Below are 17,690 nucleotides of genomic sequence, written 5' to 3' on the forward strand. Positions count from 1 at the left end.
TTAAAAAGATATGGTGCATTTCTGCTCTCTCCTTGCACTGGTGCACTGTGTCCTGCCTAGTGCAAGGGACCTTCATTACTAGCAGAATTGGTTTTGTGCAGTAAGGAGGGCCTTCCTGCACAAAGTATCCTTCCATGGATATTCAACTTTCTTTGTGTGCTGCAGAATGCAGCACACAAGGAAAGAGGAAGTAAAAAGGAGAAATAAGAATATTTCTACCCGTTACATCCCCGTCAGTTAGGTACACCATTTTGGCTCAAACCCAGTTTTATTAGTCTTTGTAAAGCTGGTTGCGTCAAATTACATGGGTGGATGTATGGGAACACCGATGCTCAACACATGTAACACCTACCCAATTCAAAGTAATGCAATGCAGCGCTCTAGGCTGCCATCTATAACTTTGTATTCAATAATCCATGCAATGTGGCTGTGCGTGGCTTAGTAAAGGCCAATAAGGATTTTGAATTGAGGTTGTGTCACAAAAGTGACATTCTGGGCCTTAATGTTGCATTGAATACTGTCACAAAACACAGAACCACTGTAAAAGGGTTTTAGAGATCACCTGGGCTTTGAAGCGTGGAAGTATGCTTCGTGTGGCGGTTTGGCCTGATATCAGGTTCTGACCAAGGAAAGGCATGTTTCAATTCTCTGGTAGCACTGCCAGATGAGCAAGTGGTCAAGAAAGCAGATCTCTTGCAGAGGTCTTGACAGGCTTTGTGGGATTGCAGGCCAATCTGGCACTGAGGAGCAATGGATGGCACACCTCACAGGGCTTAAGGCTGTTCACAAGCAAAAATAGACCTCAGCCCAGCAATTGGATGGTGCATTAAAATTCTCACTGAAGGCAGAGCTTAGCGTAACCACCCGGTTGGATAGCAGCTTTAGTGTCCCCCAGAACTTATCAACATAAACTGTGTACCAAGGCCCGAGGGTGGAGGCATATGTCAGTCAGCATTGGAGTTGATTCTCCAAATTGCAGCCCTTAAAAGAATCAGCATCTGATGAAGGTTTGCTGACTTTGCCTGTTGGTCAGTGTGTGTGCAGAACTCGCCACAAATTAAGGTGTGGCTGGGTTTGACAGCTTGTCTCAGGACCTTCACTAAGCTTCAGTTATCATGGCATTTCCTAGCTCTACCACATTCAATATTTGTTGTAACATGTGCAAAACAATCTAGGAAATGAGTGGCTCTGTGGCATATTATGATCCATGCTGCACCATAATATGATGTGGCCATCATTTGCATTTCCAGGCCTTTGAGAGCTAAACTTATTCAAGCATTTCTGTCTCTCTACCTGGGAACAAAGGGGTCCATTAGGATGTCGGGCGGATTGCCTCCGCCAGGGTAGCGGTGGCCACCGCCACCCTGGCGGAGGCAATCCGCCCGACATCCTTCCCTGCATTCCCCCCACCAAATTACGATGGCGGAGGGGACCGCAGTGGTGGGAAACACCGCCCGCCTGTTTTCCGCCCCGGTCGCCTTGCGGCCGGGGGGGAAAAGGCATAACATGGTGGCGGTGTCTATCAGACACCGCCAGCCATATTATAATGGGCATTTTTCAATGCCTTTCCGTGGCAGGCATGCGGTCTTCACTCTGGGGCCCCCCTGCGGGCCCCCAGAGTGAAGTACAGTTGGGGGGGTGCACATGGGGGGAACCTGTGGTACCCCCCTTCATTGTCATTTGCAAAGCGGCAGGCACCACGCGGTGCCTGCCGCTTTGCAAATGAAAATGTGAAAGTGCATTTTCAGCATTGTGGCGGGCGGTGCAGAGAGCACCGCCCGCCACAATGCTGAAAATACAGGAGGTGCCCGCCACTGGGGCGGGCACATCCTAATGGCACCCCCGGGACCCCCGCCCTTATGGCGGGCGGTCCCGATTTACGATAGGATGACGGGCGGGCAAAGTCCGCCCGTCATCCTAATGGACCCCCAAGTACTGAATAATTTTGTAACAACAACATTAATAATAATGTTGCCCTTCATTTATGTGAAGCATTGTGTGTGCCAAAAATGTTATAAAATATTATAAAACATAATTAGTTCCTCATTGTGCAAACTCTTTCAGTGGCTGACTCGCACTGGGGAGTGTAGGTGCACTTGGACATGAGGTATCAAGCATGAAGAGATATCTTGCAATGGAAATATTGCAGATCATAGTTTATTTGACACATCTAGGTCCACCAATTATTAAAAATAATTATTATTAAAAAATAATTTTTTTGTAAATGAATTTGTAATGCCACTGTAGAATCACTAGAAATGTCCTATCTCTTTTTTTCAGGTGGTGAGAATTTTTACAGTGAACAACAAAGAAATTGAAATAACTAAACACTGATTGCTTTTTAGAGTAATCATCATTGCATTGATCAGCTTTCTTCAATTGAATTTTCATACAACTACTTTGGATTCTGACTTTGGCCATATATTTGTGTAAAAAATATGGTTTTAAATAATGCGACAGTAAGTACGCCAACATTTATCCTCAATGGTATTTCTGGAATGGAAGCGTATAGAATCTGGATAGCATTTCCTTTCTGCTGCATCTATATCATAACTCTTATAGCTAACAGCATTACCTGTTTCATTATAAAAAGAAATGCAAGCTTCCATCTCCCAATGTATGTATTACTCTCTATGTTGTTGGTGACAGGTCTGGCTGCATCAAACACAATCCTTCCTAAAATGCTTTGCTTATTATTGTTCAATTCAAGGGATATCAGTTTTGAGGCCTGTCTCATACAAATGTTCCTTGTCATTTCTTTTGTTGCCATGACATTTGGAGTTCTTGTAGCAATGGCATTTGATAGATATATGGCAATTTGCAATCCTCTGAGATACACATCCATCCTAACAAACCAAATTTTAATAAAGATAGCATTGTCAGTGATTTCCAAAGGAGTATTATTAGCTCTACCCGTGCCATTCTTTTTTTTAAGATTACCATTTAGCAGGAGCAGAATAATTGAGCAAACTTACTGTGAACATTTGACAGTAGCAAAATTGGCCTGTGCTGATATCACCACTAACATTGTGTACGGTTTAGTGGCGTCCCTCTTGGTGGCAGGCTTTGATTTCATATCGATTGTACTCTCCTATATTATGATTGCCAGGGCTATCTTTAAGCTACCACTCAAAGAATCCAGGAAGAAGGCTGTCAGTACCTGCGGTACTCACCTTTGCTTCACCGCAATCGCCTATGTCCCCATCTTCCTGAATGTCATTGCAAACAGGTTTAGTACTACAGTTCCTGCCCATGTCCATATCCTCTTCTCAAACTTAATGGTGATTCTTCCACCTCTGCTGAATCCAATTATTTTTGGAATTAACACAAAACAGATTCGAGAACAGATCTACCAACTTTTAAATCCTACTTGTCTCATTCCAGGAAAATGTTAAACTCCTCATGTAGTATATGTGCAAGATGTTACTAGAACATTCAACACAATGCCACAAAATGGGTAAATCTATGTATAAAATGTATCCAGAGTGAAGAGTCAAGCACTCCGATTATCATCAAACCCTTCTTTGAGGTGGATCATGGATGCAAACTTTGATGGAGTGCAAATAGAGGGTATCAAATAAATATGCCGTTATGGACCACAAAGGTTCCCAGAACATTACGGGTATACACTTGCTGATTGATGGCCACTGAATGGAGTAGGGTCATACCAGAGGGTCGTCACAAGCATCCATTAACCCAACAGCGGAAACAGAAGCATAATATTAAGGCTAGACCTGGAACTGTTTGACTCTTAGGCACATAAAGATCAATAGAGAAGAAGGGCAATGATGGATGTTTTCCAGTCTTTAGTTGGTTGTGCTCTACAAAGGCAGTGGACAGTTTACATTGCTCATAAGGGCTGAACAGGAAGGAGAAGTTCATCAAATGTACCAGACATTACAAATCACATATACCATCCAGTGTAATAATTTTACAATATGTAAGTATAATCAATGTAGAAGAGGAGGCAACGTGTATGATTCAAAAGAGCACTTTACCTAAAGATGTTACTATATTTTACAATCCAAGGGTAATATACAGAGACCTCATAACACCCAAGCACAAAAAGAGCAGCATAATTAGTGCAATGACAATAGCATAACTGAAAGATGCAAACATTTAACAGTGATAATATTATTGACTTCTTGTCTTTGTCCCTACCAGGAGAACATAGGAAAAGGTCTTTGCTTTCCTAAACCTCACCACCCATTCTGAAGTTTCCTACAACTGTCCTTTTAAAACGACTTCATAAATGCCTGTAAACATCTGAGGGACCAACTCTGTCAGGAAACAAGAGGACTTGTTCCATTGTAAAACTGCAGTCTTCAGATCACCATTTTTCTCCATGCTTCTTAAATGCTCTGATAATAAATTTGGATGCAACATTAATAAAACAGTAGTGTGTTCCTTGCGGCTAGAAACAGAGCTGTAAAGTGCAAGGAACTTGTAATTAGAAATTAGAAATATCTGTCAGTGATCTCCTCAAATGAAGAGAGGATGGGTAGAGAATTAGAACCGCTCACAGCTGATTAAAGGATGCCAAAATGGATATCAGCACTGTTGGAAAATGGCCCTTTCCGAAGGGTCACCCCAAACTGTTTGCCTTCCTCTTTTACTGACCTAATTTTTCTTGGCGTTAAGACTTTGAGAACTTTACCACTGCTACGCAATTCTAAAGTGTATGTGCTTTCCCCCTAAACATGGTTTCATTGACAATGCACAATTGGTGTATTTAATGTATCTATCTGTCCCTAGTAGAGTGCACTATCTATACCCAGGGCCTGAAAGTCAAATGCTGGGCCTGCAGCACTGATTGTATCACCCACACAAGTAGCACTTCATACATGGCTCAGGCCTGCTAATGCAGAGTCTGTATGTGCAGCTTTTACTGCTATTTTGAATTGGCACTTAAATCCTCTTGCCAAGCCTTAAACTTGATTTTTATTACATACAAGCCACTCCTAAGGTAGGCTAAAGTTGCCCATAGTACAGGGTGGAAATGCCTACATTTGTTTTTACACTATTGTGAGGTCTACCCCTGTCATAGGTTAACATTGGGAATTCCTCATTACATTTTTAAGCTATAATTCCTGTTTGAGAAGGAGTAGATCTGCCATGTTCAATATAATTGGAATAGTAATGATAAATTATCTTTGCTTGCAAAATTGGGGTTAACTTTACTATTTTAGAAATGTCACTTTTAGAAAGATGCAAAAAGAAGAATTGTTGGACTGAATGCTGAACGATGTACAACCCTCACCCCCACTCAAAGATATGGGTCTACATCCATTGTTTTTTTAGCCTACCACACCATTACAGTTTGGACACAGCTAAATGCAAATTAATCTTGGCCCTGCTCCACATGGGAACAGTCAAGTCCGAACTGCTAGGCCAATTCCTCCCTGGACACAGGGCGGTTTCGAAGTATCAACCCTCATCAGCCAGGATAGATCCCTGACAGGGGGTGAGACATTGTTCAGCACTCTGTCTGTCAATTGTTCTTTTTACTTTTAAAAAGATGGCATTTCTCTGTCTTAAGGCTCTGTGCGCCTGCAGTCTCCCTCCAACAGACGTCTGGAGTGGCTGATAGCTGTACGTGGTGCAGTCTCTCTGGATCGTCACATACAAAGGAAGGGTAAGTGTGACTGAGTGGCCATATGTACCCTGATGGGACATCCTGGGCAGGATGGGAGGGAGGAGTTGACACTTACATCTGAATGGACAGCGTCTTGCACCCTTCCAAAGGACTGCATACCCCCATGAAGTGAGTCTGGAGTCAGTGCAGGAAGGGCAGGCACTCTATGCACTTCGAAGGCCCCTTTTCGAAGTCTCCCTCACTTCAAATGCACAACTGGGTATAAGTACTGGGTCTCTGACCAAACCAAATCAGGCTCTACTGGACCTGTGAAGAACTCTCCCAGGAAGAAGGACTGCTGAGCTGCTACAAGGACTGCCACCCTACTGTACTTCCACTCTGGAGGAAATGATTTTCTGCTGTGCGTCCCAGCTGCTTGTTACTCTCCACCCTGCTTAGGAAGAACTGGACTACCTTTCTTGAACCCAGAGTGATCACCAATAGAATGTTGCCTTGCCTCCTGTTTTAAGACTCAGGTATATCAAAGTCTTACCCCCTGCTCCTGTGTCTAGTCCATGGGAAGTAGATCCTGATGCCTTCCCTAGTGGAACTGATGTAACCTCTGCTGCGTGAAGAAGAATCAATGTATTGCCTCTGTTGTAGAAACGGGACAGGTGTATCGCACTTACAAGGACAACCTAACTGGCCCAGACTGCTCTGTATACAATGTCGCATTCATGTTACCTGAATTCACTCTGGGAGCCTTTGAATGTAATGTAATAGTATTAGGAGAGAATCATAAGTTCAAAGGTATTCTGTAGTAAAATGTTTCTTGTTGTTAGAAGGTGAATCAATGCTGGATTTGCAATTGAACTTTACTGAGCTCTTTGTGATCATTATCTGTATTTATGCTGCTAACCGTATCAATACTTTCCCGAACAATTCTTTGCATAAAGCATTGAAAATCTGACCTGTGTCTGTCATTCATATTGAGATGAGAATGTTGCAGTTCTAGTACAATCCTGAGCCTGGTATAGGTGTGGAGATGGGTCTAATTGAGGAGCAACAAAGTCAATATAGGATGACACTTCTCCTGGTCCAAGACATTGCCACACATAGGGTAAGTAAAGGTGATTCAGATTTGTGAGCCAACATATCTGGTAGCAGAGCTGATGTTTCTGATTGGATCCAATTAGAATTAAATGAACCTATATGGCTGTAGGCCTGACTAATGTACATAAATGATTCAGGTGGTTTTACCCCGAGATTCAGTTTGACCCAGCCAACCCAAAATTGGTTCCTCTGATCAAGGTAGCCCTAACCTGAGGAAGGATGACTCGAGTATGAATAGGGACTCACCCGCTTGCGATTGGTGAATGAGAAGTGAGCTTTAAGGAAGTGCATGTTGAGACTTATAGGAGGGGTATTTTAGTGGAATGCAGTGGACGGACCAACAATTTAATAATTATGTGACTTAGGTCTTGGACTTGTAGGGGTGGCAGTTGTATTTTGATGAGATTTTTCATTTTTTATTTATTACTAGCATACCCGTCGCGTGTTGCTGCGATCTCAGAAGAAAGGAAATTTAAGGAAACTTGTTATGATAACATTCAATTTACATTGTGTCATTTTTATTGAAACTTATTCATTTCAATATGGAAAACATTTTAAAGTGTTGTTTTAATTCTATTTATTTAGTCGAGTGCTTGTGGATACAGGGTATTTTTTGTTTTTCCGTCTGGTGCGTACACGAATATATCAGAAGGGTTTCCGACGCGTGAGCTGGCCACATACAGTTGTCCATGTGAGAAGCACAGATTCTCCAAATCTAGTCCATTCACTTGCAGCGATTGTCCTTGTGCTTTGTTGATAGTCATTGCAAAAGCGAGTCGCACCGGAAACTGTAAACGTTCAGTATTGGAAAGAATATGAGGGCCCTGGGGGGCTGGTAGGCCGATATTTAACATTTTTTTTTTGCCAGAAACCTTCGCGGGAGTGTACTTAACAACTTTTAACAATTTTTTTTTTTTTGCCAGAAACCTTCGCGGGAGTGTACTCAACAACTTCCAAAAGTTTCATGCCGATCGGATGAATGGTGTAGTAATGCATAAAGGACAAACAGACAGACATACATTTATTTTTATATATATTGATATGCATATGGCATAAAGTTAAAGAGAGGTACCTCCTTTAGATTTTGTTGAATTGTTGAACTGTCTGCTAAGTGAGGTCTACTATGAGGTGCTATCAGCCACACCAGGTCAGAGATGTAACATTTCTATTGTTTGACTGCATTATTAGAACTCAGTGGTAGCTTATTCCTTGGTGCACAGAAGTGAGCGGCTGAGTAAAGTAACTCCTGTACGTCGGTAGGTTAGTGTGTAAAAATGGAAGTAATCTTCTTGGTACTGTAGGTATTTCTGATTAGGTGAAGCAGACAGAACGCTAATTGTGGTGAAAGAAGTTCTGGATAACACTGTAGTAGTCAGCAGTTTACGGCATTTGGTTCGGTGTAGGGACTTGTTGGCAGCTGCTGGAGCTATGCTGCAATAGGGTGACCTTAGACCGAAGCCCAATCTATTCTTAGGTAGATCATGAATATCATTGTATAGAGAGAGCATGAGATTTGGGTAAGGAGTAAACAGGAAATCCTTTTTCAAAGAAAGAGAAAGATGTGAAAAAGGAAGAGAAATTTCCATCATATGGTACTCCAGCTAGGCAAAGGGTGGCAAAGAAAGGGTTGCACATATACATGTGGCTTAGCCAATTGCACAAATATATGTCCAAGCATAGGGAATTATGATTCCCATTGAGCGGAACCTTTACATGTCTGGAATCGAACATTTAAGACATAGAATGTATGAAATGAAACCTCAAGCTATACCCACATAGCTCGAGGCCCTAAATCTTTGAGAAGAATTTGCATGTGAGAAAAAGAGAAATAAATTTGCATTATAAATCCATCATAAGCCTTATTCGTGGATCAATGATCAGGAAGGGGAGAGGCAAAAAAGGGGAGAGGATGGAGGTATTAATCGAGACAATTGGAGCTTACCCGTTGATAGGTGAGGAGATAGAAAAGGAACATTTACTGAGGAAATTAAATCTAAGGACAAGGCAGAAGTAGATAGTGAGGAGGAAGACACCCCCATATAATGCAGCACATTCGCAAATTGCTACAGCATAAGCGGATGAACCAGATGCAAACACTGTAGTCACCCCGGAAGTTAACGCACCACCAAGTTACTTGGTAACTACTGTTCAGCCCCCTACACAGACCTCAACCCCCATAGCAAGGGGTATTTCACACGTATCAGTAACTCTGAATGTTTCCTCCATTAGAACTGCTGTTGATTTGTCCTCAGGGCATCAGAGTGGTGTCTAATTTAATAGTTTCAGGCCTACCCCAGTGACAGACTATAACACGCGACCACTGTGACTCTACCTGTCATATTAAAGGACACAACCCGCGACAACTCAATGTCGCCCCTTTGAAAACTGAATTTGATGGAATTGTTAAGGGTAATGAATGGATGAACTACTTAGGGCACTATAATGAGTGCAAGTTACTTTACGTGACTGAGGCAGCTGTGAGGGTGATGTGGATGGCATATTAAAAGATGGAGACTGTGCTAGATGAATGCAGATTTGACATGGCACAAAAGAATCAGCAAAAAAGGGGATAAAAGGCAAAAGGCTGGGGAAAGATGACCCTAAGGATAATAGGTCTAACATAATTGCAGGGATAACACCTGTCATTGAGAATATGATAGAACAGGTTGTTTTGAAGGAAGTCATTCGGAGTACCTGTGAGTCTCCAATTATGGCTTACAAAGGGCAACAAAAAAGTGGAGGATAGTGCAGGTTCTACAAAACAGTAACCAAAATTCCTCATAATCTGATTGGTTCATGGTTATTGACCTTTGCCCTGCTTTCCTCTTCATGAAGAGAGCCAGTTTCTCTTCACGATTCATTTACAAGAGAAGACTCTTGTGTGGTGTTGTGCTTCTCAAGAGTATACACAGAGCCCATACAATTTCATTCAAATACTTAGAAAGAACCTAAAAACTCTGTAACTATTGTATAGCCTGATTCTTATTCAGTACATAGATGATTTACTTATTGCATTCATGACCAAAGAAACTTGTAGGTAAAACACTATTACTTTGCTCAATCACTTGGCTGAGAATGGGCACAAGGTTTCCCCTCAAAGGTTGCAGTACTGTCAGAAGAAGGTCATTCACTTGGGACACCAGATGGGGATAAGAATCAGGCAAGTGCCCCATGAAAACAGTCTTTAAAATTAAGTTCATGACCAGTACAAACTTTTTTGGACATGGTTGGCTACTGCCTACAGTGGATCACAAACTTTTTTTTGTGGCAAAGCCTCTACTGAGGCTTAGGTACACTGATGTCAATGACCCGGTATCAAAGGATGGGGAACGCATGGAAGCCTTCGAGGAGCTTAAGAATCTACTTGGCAGTGCACGCAGTCTTTAAATGACAGACTGCACCAAATATTTTGTGCTCTTTTGTCATGAACAAGATGGGTGTTCTTCATCTGTGCTGACACAGGCCCATGGGGAGACTGAGAGCCCAATATCATATTTCTCAGTGAACATATTTATATTTATGATGATTGTTTCAGAGTTTAACAGAATATGTGAAAATCATGCAGGCAGAAGACTACTCTGTTTGCTCTTATCTTTCGGCTTTCACAGATGATGGGGCTGCTTATTTATATCTGACTTTCTCTTACTCCTTTTCCTGTGCTGTTTTCCCTTCATCTATTCTATCAGGAAAACACCATTAAGTAGTTATTTACTGGCTATGGCAAACCCTTAGAAAATGTACTGATAGTAACTGATACAAATATGCATTTGTGGTCACCAAACATACTTATTGTTCCTTTAAGGCTTTTAAATTAAGGGATCAGCGTGAGTATATAAGGAAATTCTTTCTCCCTGTGACTAATTCAAGCGCTACTATGATCTAACCTGCAAAATTAACAAATATGAAAGGGTCTTTTTAGACAAACTAAATGAAAGAATAAGACTAGATGAAGAGATGGGGTGAAAGAAAGTTACACAGAGCTATTATCCAAAATGTAATCTTAGAGGAGCCACCCCTGATATTAAGCATTGATTTTGCCATGAAGGGAACTTTGTAAATGAAACCGAAACAGAAGAGAAATGAGATTATTGAGTCAGTAGGTTGGAGTGAGTGTGAGCATAGTTATCTAGTACACGGTAGAACCTTTGCCAAATTCAAGGTATCAAAAGGAATCTATTATGTATGTGACAAATCAGCGTATTTCCAAATACCACATAAGTGGGTCGGTAGTTGTTATGCAGCTTTAGTCATTCCCACAATCTAGCATACTAATGAGTTAGATTCATCCATCGACCATTACATAAAAGTAAGTGAGTAAGTAAGTGAGACTTGAAGCAGATTCTTAGCAATATACTTGGAGCATTATTACCCTCAGTAGGAGTTGCATTAAATGACGTTAAGATAAGAAAATTGACAACTTTAGTAGATCAGTTTGTAACTAATACTGAAGGTGCCTTAACTGTTATTAATAGGGAATTGCTTGCTGTGAGTTAGATTTGCTGTTTGCGAAGGAAGGCGGAGTCTGCAAGGTTATCTGCACAAGGGAATGTTGTGTATAAATCCCAAAAATAGATAACCAGCTCAATAGCTATGTCACACATGAGCTGAGTTGGAAAAGACAGGTACCCGGGAAGGAATAGTTTTAGTATTTGGATCTATTGAAAGACATTTGGCTAAGATAGGTAAATGGTTAGAGAGCATGGGTGGAGTGATACTGAACTTGCATTGAACTCTACTATTTGGAGTTAACTGTGTACTTTTTCTTCAAAATTATGCTAAATAATCTCATCAGGCAATTGGCTTGGCTGTGGATATAAGAAGCCGTGAGCACAAGGAGGAGGAAAGAGGAAGAAAATTGGCATAACGTTAGAAGAGATGCAAAGTGAACTCTACAGTATTATGAAAGATTTAGGAGACTCGAAGGAGAAGCACTCCAAGCTGATGAATGCTTTGTTTTAATAAAGATGTAGATGTATTGATTTAGAAATTGTCTTTGGGGTTTGTGAAAATTGTTTATAATTTCTAAGCTTCCTATGTGTTTGAAATCAAGCTTGTGCCAACATACCTGAAAAGTGTTCGCTCTTCCATTTTTAAATGATGACACTCTACACCATGTCACCATTGTTGTTTTCATTGTCTTTGCTGTAGCTGAGAATTGCGAATTTTTGCAGTCATTGGTATTGAAATGTACCTATTCAAAGACAACCTAGCAGTATCAGACCACTCTGTATACAATGGGGCATTCCAGTTACCTTAATCAACTCAGAGAGCCTCTGAATATAATGTAATAGTAATATTATTATAAGAGATTCCCTGAATGTATCATGTGGTAAAATGGTTCTTGTTGCCAGTCTCACATTGATACATATCTTTAGAACCCTGCATTTGTGTAGTAATATGTGAAATCCCTCGTCTAAAGTCCTATAAAAGGACCTGTATTCCCCCCCATCGATAGAACCCCATTTTCCCACTCTTAGAAGGCAAATCTATGCTGGATTTACTATTGAACTTTACTGAGTTATTTGTAGTTATGTTTTGTATTCTTACTACTAACCTGATTGATGCTATTTCATGCACTTTGCTTAATAATTCTTTAGATAAATCCTTTTAAACGTTGAACTGTGTGTGTCATTATTATTGAGAAAATCCCAGTTCTAGTTTAATACTGAGCCTTACATGGTGTAAAGACGGGTTCAATCAGGGAGTACCAAAGTCGCTATAGGTCTGAATCTCTCGGTGCAAGCCACTGGCACACATAGGGTAAGTCACGGTGATAAAGATTTGCATGCCGTTACTTATGAAATGTTGGGAAAACAAACAGTTGTCAACAATGAATGGAACCCCTGATGGAGCAAAAGAAAGTGCAAAATGATTCAATAAATTAGCTAGGGGAGAAACGTCATAGGCAAAGGTGAGTGAAATCATGTTGAGGAAGAAAAGGTATGGTAATTAGGAACACCAGTGGACAGAAAGAAAAGAAAATCAGAAAGACTCATGTAAAAAAAACACAGGGGCATATTATCAAGGGGGTTTATCTCCGCTTTTTTGGCTTTAAAAGCCAAGAAAGCGGAGATAAAATTATCTCCCTATTACCTAGCTGTCGCTAACACCAGTTAGCGACAGCTAGTAGGAGATAGCGACCATCTTGGGCCCCACTTTGCATGTCAGTGATATTTATCACTAATGATATGCAAAGTGGGCATGCCAAGATGTTAGCGACTGAAAACAGTCGCTAACATCGCTATCTCCTATTAACAACTTTTGGAGATATTCGTGCTAAGCGCGAATATCTCTAAAAGCTAACACCTGCCCTGAGCAGTTCTTAGCCATGTTATCCAATGGGAGGTGGATAACATGGCTAAGAGCATTAGCTCGGTAATGCCTGAATATCGCTGACTTTTCAGCGATATTCATGCATTGCGGCGATTTTTATCGCATTTTCGATAAACCTTGGTAATACCAAGGTTTATTTGCGGAAAAAATCGCCGCAGCTCAGCCTTTAAATTTTTGTCTCTAACCAAGCAATAGCGATAATTATCGCTATTGCTTGGTAATATGCCCCACAATTTCCCACCATGTATGCAGTGGATTGTCAAGGAAATGATACCTAATTCAGTATACCTTGGTTGAGAATGCAATGTCGATCAGGAAACATGACATTGCTGCCCAATCAGAGTTTTTTATCAGAAGCTAAACCTAAATAGGTTTCTTTTAGAAAAAGAAAAAGAAATGACACTCTCTCTACTGTTAGAATCTTAGCATTTTCAGACCTTGAAAAGTAGTAGAAGAATCTGAATAATGTAAGACCGGCCATCTGTTGATTTTTTGATGGATGTTCTTTTACCATCAACTTGTACCTGACACCTGTAGATTTTATGTTGTGGGTCTAAGCACATAGAGGTACAGAGAAGATGTGTCTGACATTTTTTCAAACATGTTTGTTATTTTCTCTTCAAGAAGTTCAAGGTTTCCAATATAAAGTATGTTTATTTCAATACAAGGAGAGCAAAGTGCAATTGCCCTTCACCATGTACAACTATGCTTCCAACTGCCAAAAAATGAATCCCCATACATCACACAAGATCATGCATAATCTTATGTTCCATACATTACCACCAGGTGACTGATTCTTTGATATCCTCATGTGCACAAGCCACCACAATGCTCTTGGAGCTCTGAAAGGAAAGGTGAGGTTGCCAGGAGTATGGGCTAGTTTGATACAGGTGATAAAGTATGTTGAGAAAATATTATTCTGAAAGTTTATGATATTTGCAGTGTGGAGGATAAGACAAGACAAGAATAGATGGAAGTGATGTCCAAACATGGAGGATTCTGGCTCCCACCTCAAATAAGGCACAGCAGTCCAGCTTAAATTAGAGGCAGTGTGTAAAGTATTTATGCACCAGTCTAACGGTACAAAAGAGAAAACACAACATAAGAGAGATCCCAAATCAATTAAAAAAGTGGAGAAAATTGTAAGAAAAATGAAATTACAACATATGTAAAAAATCAAATAAGTAGAAATAGCACCAAAAGCACAAATGTGTCAGTCACGTCTATCTTGTCATGCAAGACTGGTTTAAAGTCAAAAGCTATTCCCAACTGCGATAAAGTATATGTCTGATACAGGGACAAGGTTCATTCTGGTGGAAGGATTCCTTTTTGTCTTCGAAAGCTTTATGGAGAAACAGAGGTAGTCGCAAAGCGGCAAGCAGCATGCTGGATCCAAAGCAAGGCTTGATGACAGTAGATTGCTGACAAACAGGGTTCTGGTCCGCTCGTGACCAGGAAAGTCTCTACATCAATCAGATGCTGCTCGGCATTGGTCCAGGTGTAGCTCTGTACTTTCAGACTCAGAAAGTTTTGTGGAAGTCAGATCTCCTTCTGCGGGGCAAGCTGCCAAGTTGAGACCAACCGTCAATTCAGTCAACAGATGCAGTTTCAATGGTGACACCAGTCTCCATGGGTTCTTCAAGCAGAAAGTTGGCAAAATATGTCTAAGTCCCAACAATTGCAGTTTTAAAACAGAAGGGGTGCACTCTAACACCATCCACGGGGACCTGGGGGGCATCAGTGGGGCTAAGACCCACTCCAACAGAGTGGTGGTGACACGCTTCTCCGGTGTTGTGTCGGTAAACAGCTGCGACGAAGGCACGCTTCTCTGGTGATGCAGTGGCGACCTCTGCGTCGGCGACATGCTTCTCTGCTGATGCGACGACAACAGCTGCGACTGCATCAGGTTTCTTCTTGTTGAGTCGTGCTTCCAGCTCCCAGCGACATGCAGGCTTCTGCAGACAGAATTCCCAGGAACGAAATTCAGAGGGGAGCTGGTGGTGAAGTCTTTTGTCCCTGAGACTTCAGCTGGAGGCAAGCACAAGTTCAAGCCCTGGGAGAAATATTCTGCAAGATGATGAAAGTTCTTTAAAAGTGCCTTCTCCTTTCCTTGGCAATGAAGACACCACTGCAGGCCAACCCAGCAACACAGCGACGCTTGACCCTGATTTCAGGTAGGTCGCTCCCCCACACCACACAGTACCACCTGTGTGCCTGTGTCGCTCTGCTCTTGCCAGCACCGTAGGTTCGAGGCCCCTGTGCCTCGGTTGTATTCCTGCAATCACTGTATTCTTGCCTTGGTAATTTGTGTTGTGGCCTCCCTTTTTGTTCTCCTGTGCCCCTGGTTTGTTTTGATTCCTGTTCCCTGGCCTGCATTTTGATTCTTGTTTCACTGTATTGCTTTCACTTGTTGTTGTTGTTTCCTCCCTCTTCCTGTGTCCTGGTTTATCGCCCGCTTTGTTTCCTGCCGCTGCGTCCCCTGTGGCCCCGCCCCCCTGCTCGCCCATGCACCACCCCGCCTCCCAGCTGCTCCTCCCTCCCACCTCCCCTTATATGGCGGCCGCGCGCAGCTGGCACGCTGCTGGCATGCCTAAGGCAAACCCGTCTGCGCCTGGACCACGCCCAGCACCAGACTCCCTGGCCCCATGAATGCCATGACACACAACGCCGCTACGATGTCAGCACCCTCCACGTACTCATCACCGGACAAGATGCATACTACTGAACACCCCTGCATACGCAAACACGTAGTCGAACTCTGCGACCTGCTCAACAGATCCTTACCGGACGTCGCCTTCCTCACAGAGAACTGGATGAACGCCTCCTTGGCATCTGACATCGCCATAGCCATCCCGGGCGGCTACAAGATCACCCGCTGGGACCGCACCAACAGAGTAGGAGGGGGAATCGCCATCATCCATAAGAACACCCTCAGGGTCTCGACCAGCACCGATGACACCCTCAGCACTGCTGAACACCTGCACTTCCAGATCCACACTGATCCCAACCCCACCCTCGGAGGAACTCTCATCTACTGACCCCCCGGACCCTGGCCTCAGTTCAGCGACACCATCGCTCACGCCGTCAGCAAGCACACTCTCGGTCCCAGAGGCTACAACCTCTTCAGAGACCTGAACTTCCACCTCGAGAATAACAACGACACCAACTCCACCACCCTGATTGACAACCTCGCCAACCTTGGACTCAGACAGCTCATCACAACGCCCACCCACTCCGCCGGCCACACGCTCAACCCCATCTTCTCCGCAAGCCCCCACGTCACCTTCAGCCACACCACCGAACTCCACGCGACCGACTATCGCTTAATTCCCTATGAAATGTACTGGAATGTATTAAAAAATGCATATTTATAATAACCAGAAAAAAGAAAAAATATATATTTTCATAAATAATAAATATTGAAAAGAATGCACTTTTGTGGTCGGTGACAGTTTATGTATGGTGGGTTAACAGACATATATATCCATTTGATTTTATTGTCTAGTTATAGGCCTTTCCAAACTAGTTTTTCTTCCCTATGTATAACTAGCATATTTCTTATATAGGGGTCCCCTACTTCCTAAACCGACTATCGCTGCATCCACTTCACCTTCTGAAAACCCACCACGCACCACCACACTCAACAGATCTCCCGCTGCAGCTGGAGCAAAGTCACTGAAGACCAGCTAAACACCACCCTCGCCCGAAACCCACCCACCGACCCCACTGACTCCGACACCGCCACCCACAACCTCAGGCGATGGATCGACAACTGTGCCAACACTCACGCCAGATCAAAGAACCCTCCAACAAATGCACCAACAAGAAAGCCAGCTGGTTCACCACAGATCTCCAGGCCTCCAAGCATACCTGCTGTACACTAGGGAAGAAATGGCACCACGAACAGACACCAGACAGCTACACAGCCTACATGAACGCCATCCGCAGACACCATCACCTTATCAGATCCACCAAAAGGGCCTCCTTCAAGGACAGACTCAACAACAAAATCATGAACACCATCCACTCCAGCTCTCCGTCAGACCCATGCCCACACCACATCTTCAACAAAGCCAGCACCATCATCGCAACCCATCTCCGCAAGGCCATCAACATCTCCTTTGAGACCGCGACCTTCCCGGAGAGCTGGAAGCATGCCGAGATCAGCGCCTTACTCAAGAAACTCAAGGCAGACCTGAGGGACTTGAAGAACTTCCAGCCCATTTCCCTGCTCCCATTCCCGGTGAGGGTCATCGAGAAGACAGTCAGCAGACAGCTGACCTGCTACCTCGAGGAGAACAACATCCTGGACCCCTCCCAGTCCGGGTTCTGCAACAACCACAGTACCAAGCCTGCCCTCATTGCCACCACCAATGACATCAGGGCCCTGCTGGACAATGGCAAAACTGCCGGCCCTCATCCTCCTGAACCTATCAGCCGCCTTCGACACTGTCTGCCTCTGCACCCTACGCACATGGCTCCACAACGCAGGGATCAGAGACAAGGCTCTGGAATGGACCTCCTCCTTCGTCTCCAGCAGAATACAGAGCATCCGCCTACCCCCGTTCAGTCTGAATTCTCCAAAATCACCTGCAGCGTACACCAAGGATAATCCCTCAGCCTGACATTGTTCAACGTCTACATGGCAATGCTCGCCCACGTCGCCCGA

The 17,690-nt window shown here is 43.1% G+C and overlaps 1 protein-coding gene across 1 annotated transcript; it reads left to right on the top strand.

Annotated features, from left to right (window-relative positions):
• Positions 1-2,438: 2,438 nt before the first annotated feature.
• Positions 2,439-3,395, top strand: LOC147693479 (olfactory receptor 52B2-like). The gene has a single exon (XM_086936013.1). The coding sequence runs from the start codon at positions 2,439-2,441 to the stop codon at positions 3,393-3,395; it is 957 nt and encodes a 318-aa protein (XP_086792139.1).
• The last annotated feature ends 14,295 nt before the right edge of the window (positions 3,396-17,690 follow it).

This window comes from Lissotriton vulgaris, chromosome 8 (genome assembly GCF_964263255.1).
Source record: "Lissotriton vulgaris chromosome 8, aLisVul1.2, whole genome shotgun sequence".
NCBI classification, from domain to species: Eukaryota; Metazoa; Chordata; class Amphibia; order Caudata; family Salamandridae; genus Lissotriton; species Lissotriton vulgaris.

Bases quoted from the DNA above. Each gene is read 5' to 3' on its own strand.
- LOC147693479 (XM_086936013.1), top strand. From the start codon at position 2,439: ATGGTTTTAAATAATGCGACAGTAAGTACGCCAACATTTATCCTCAAT.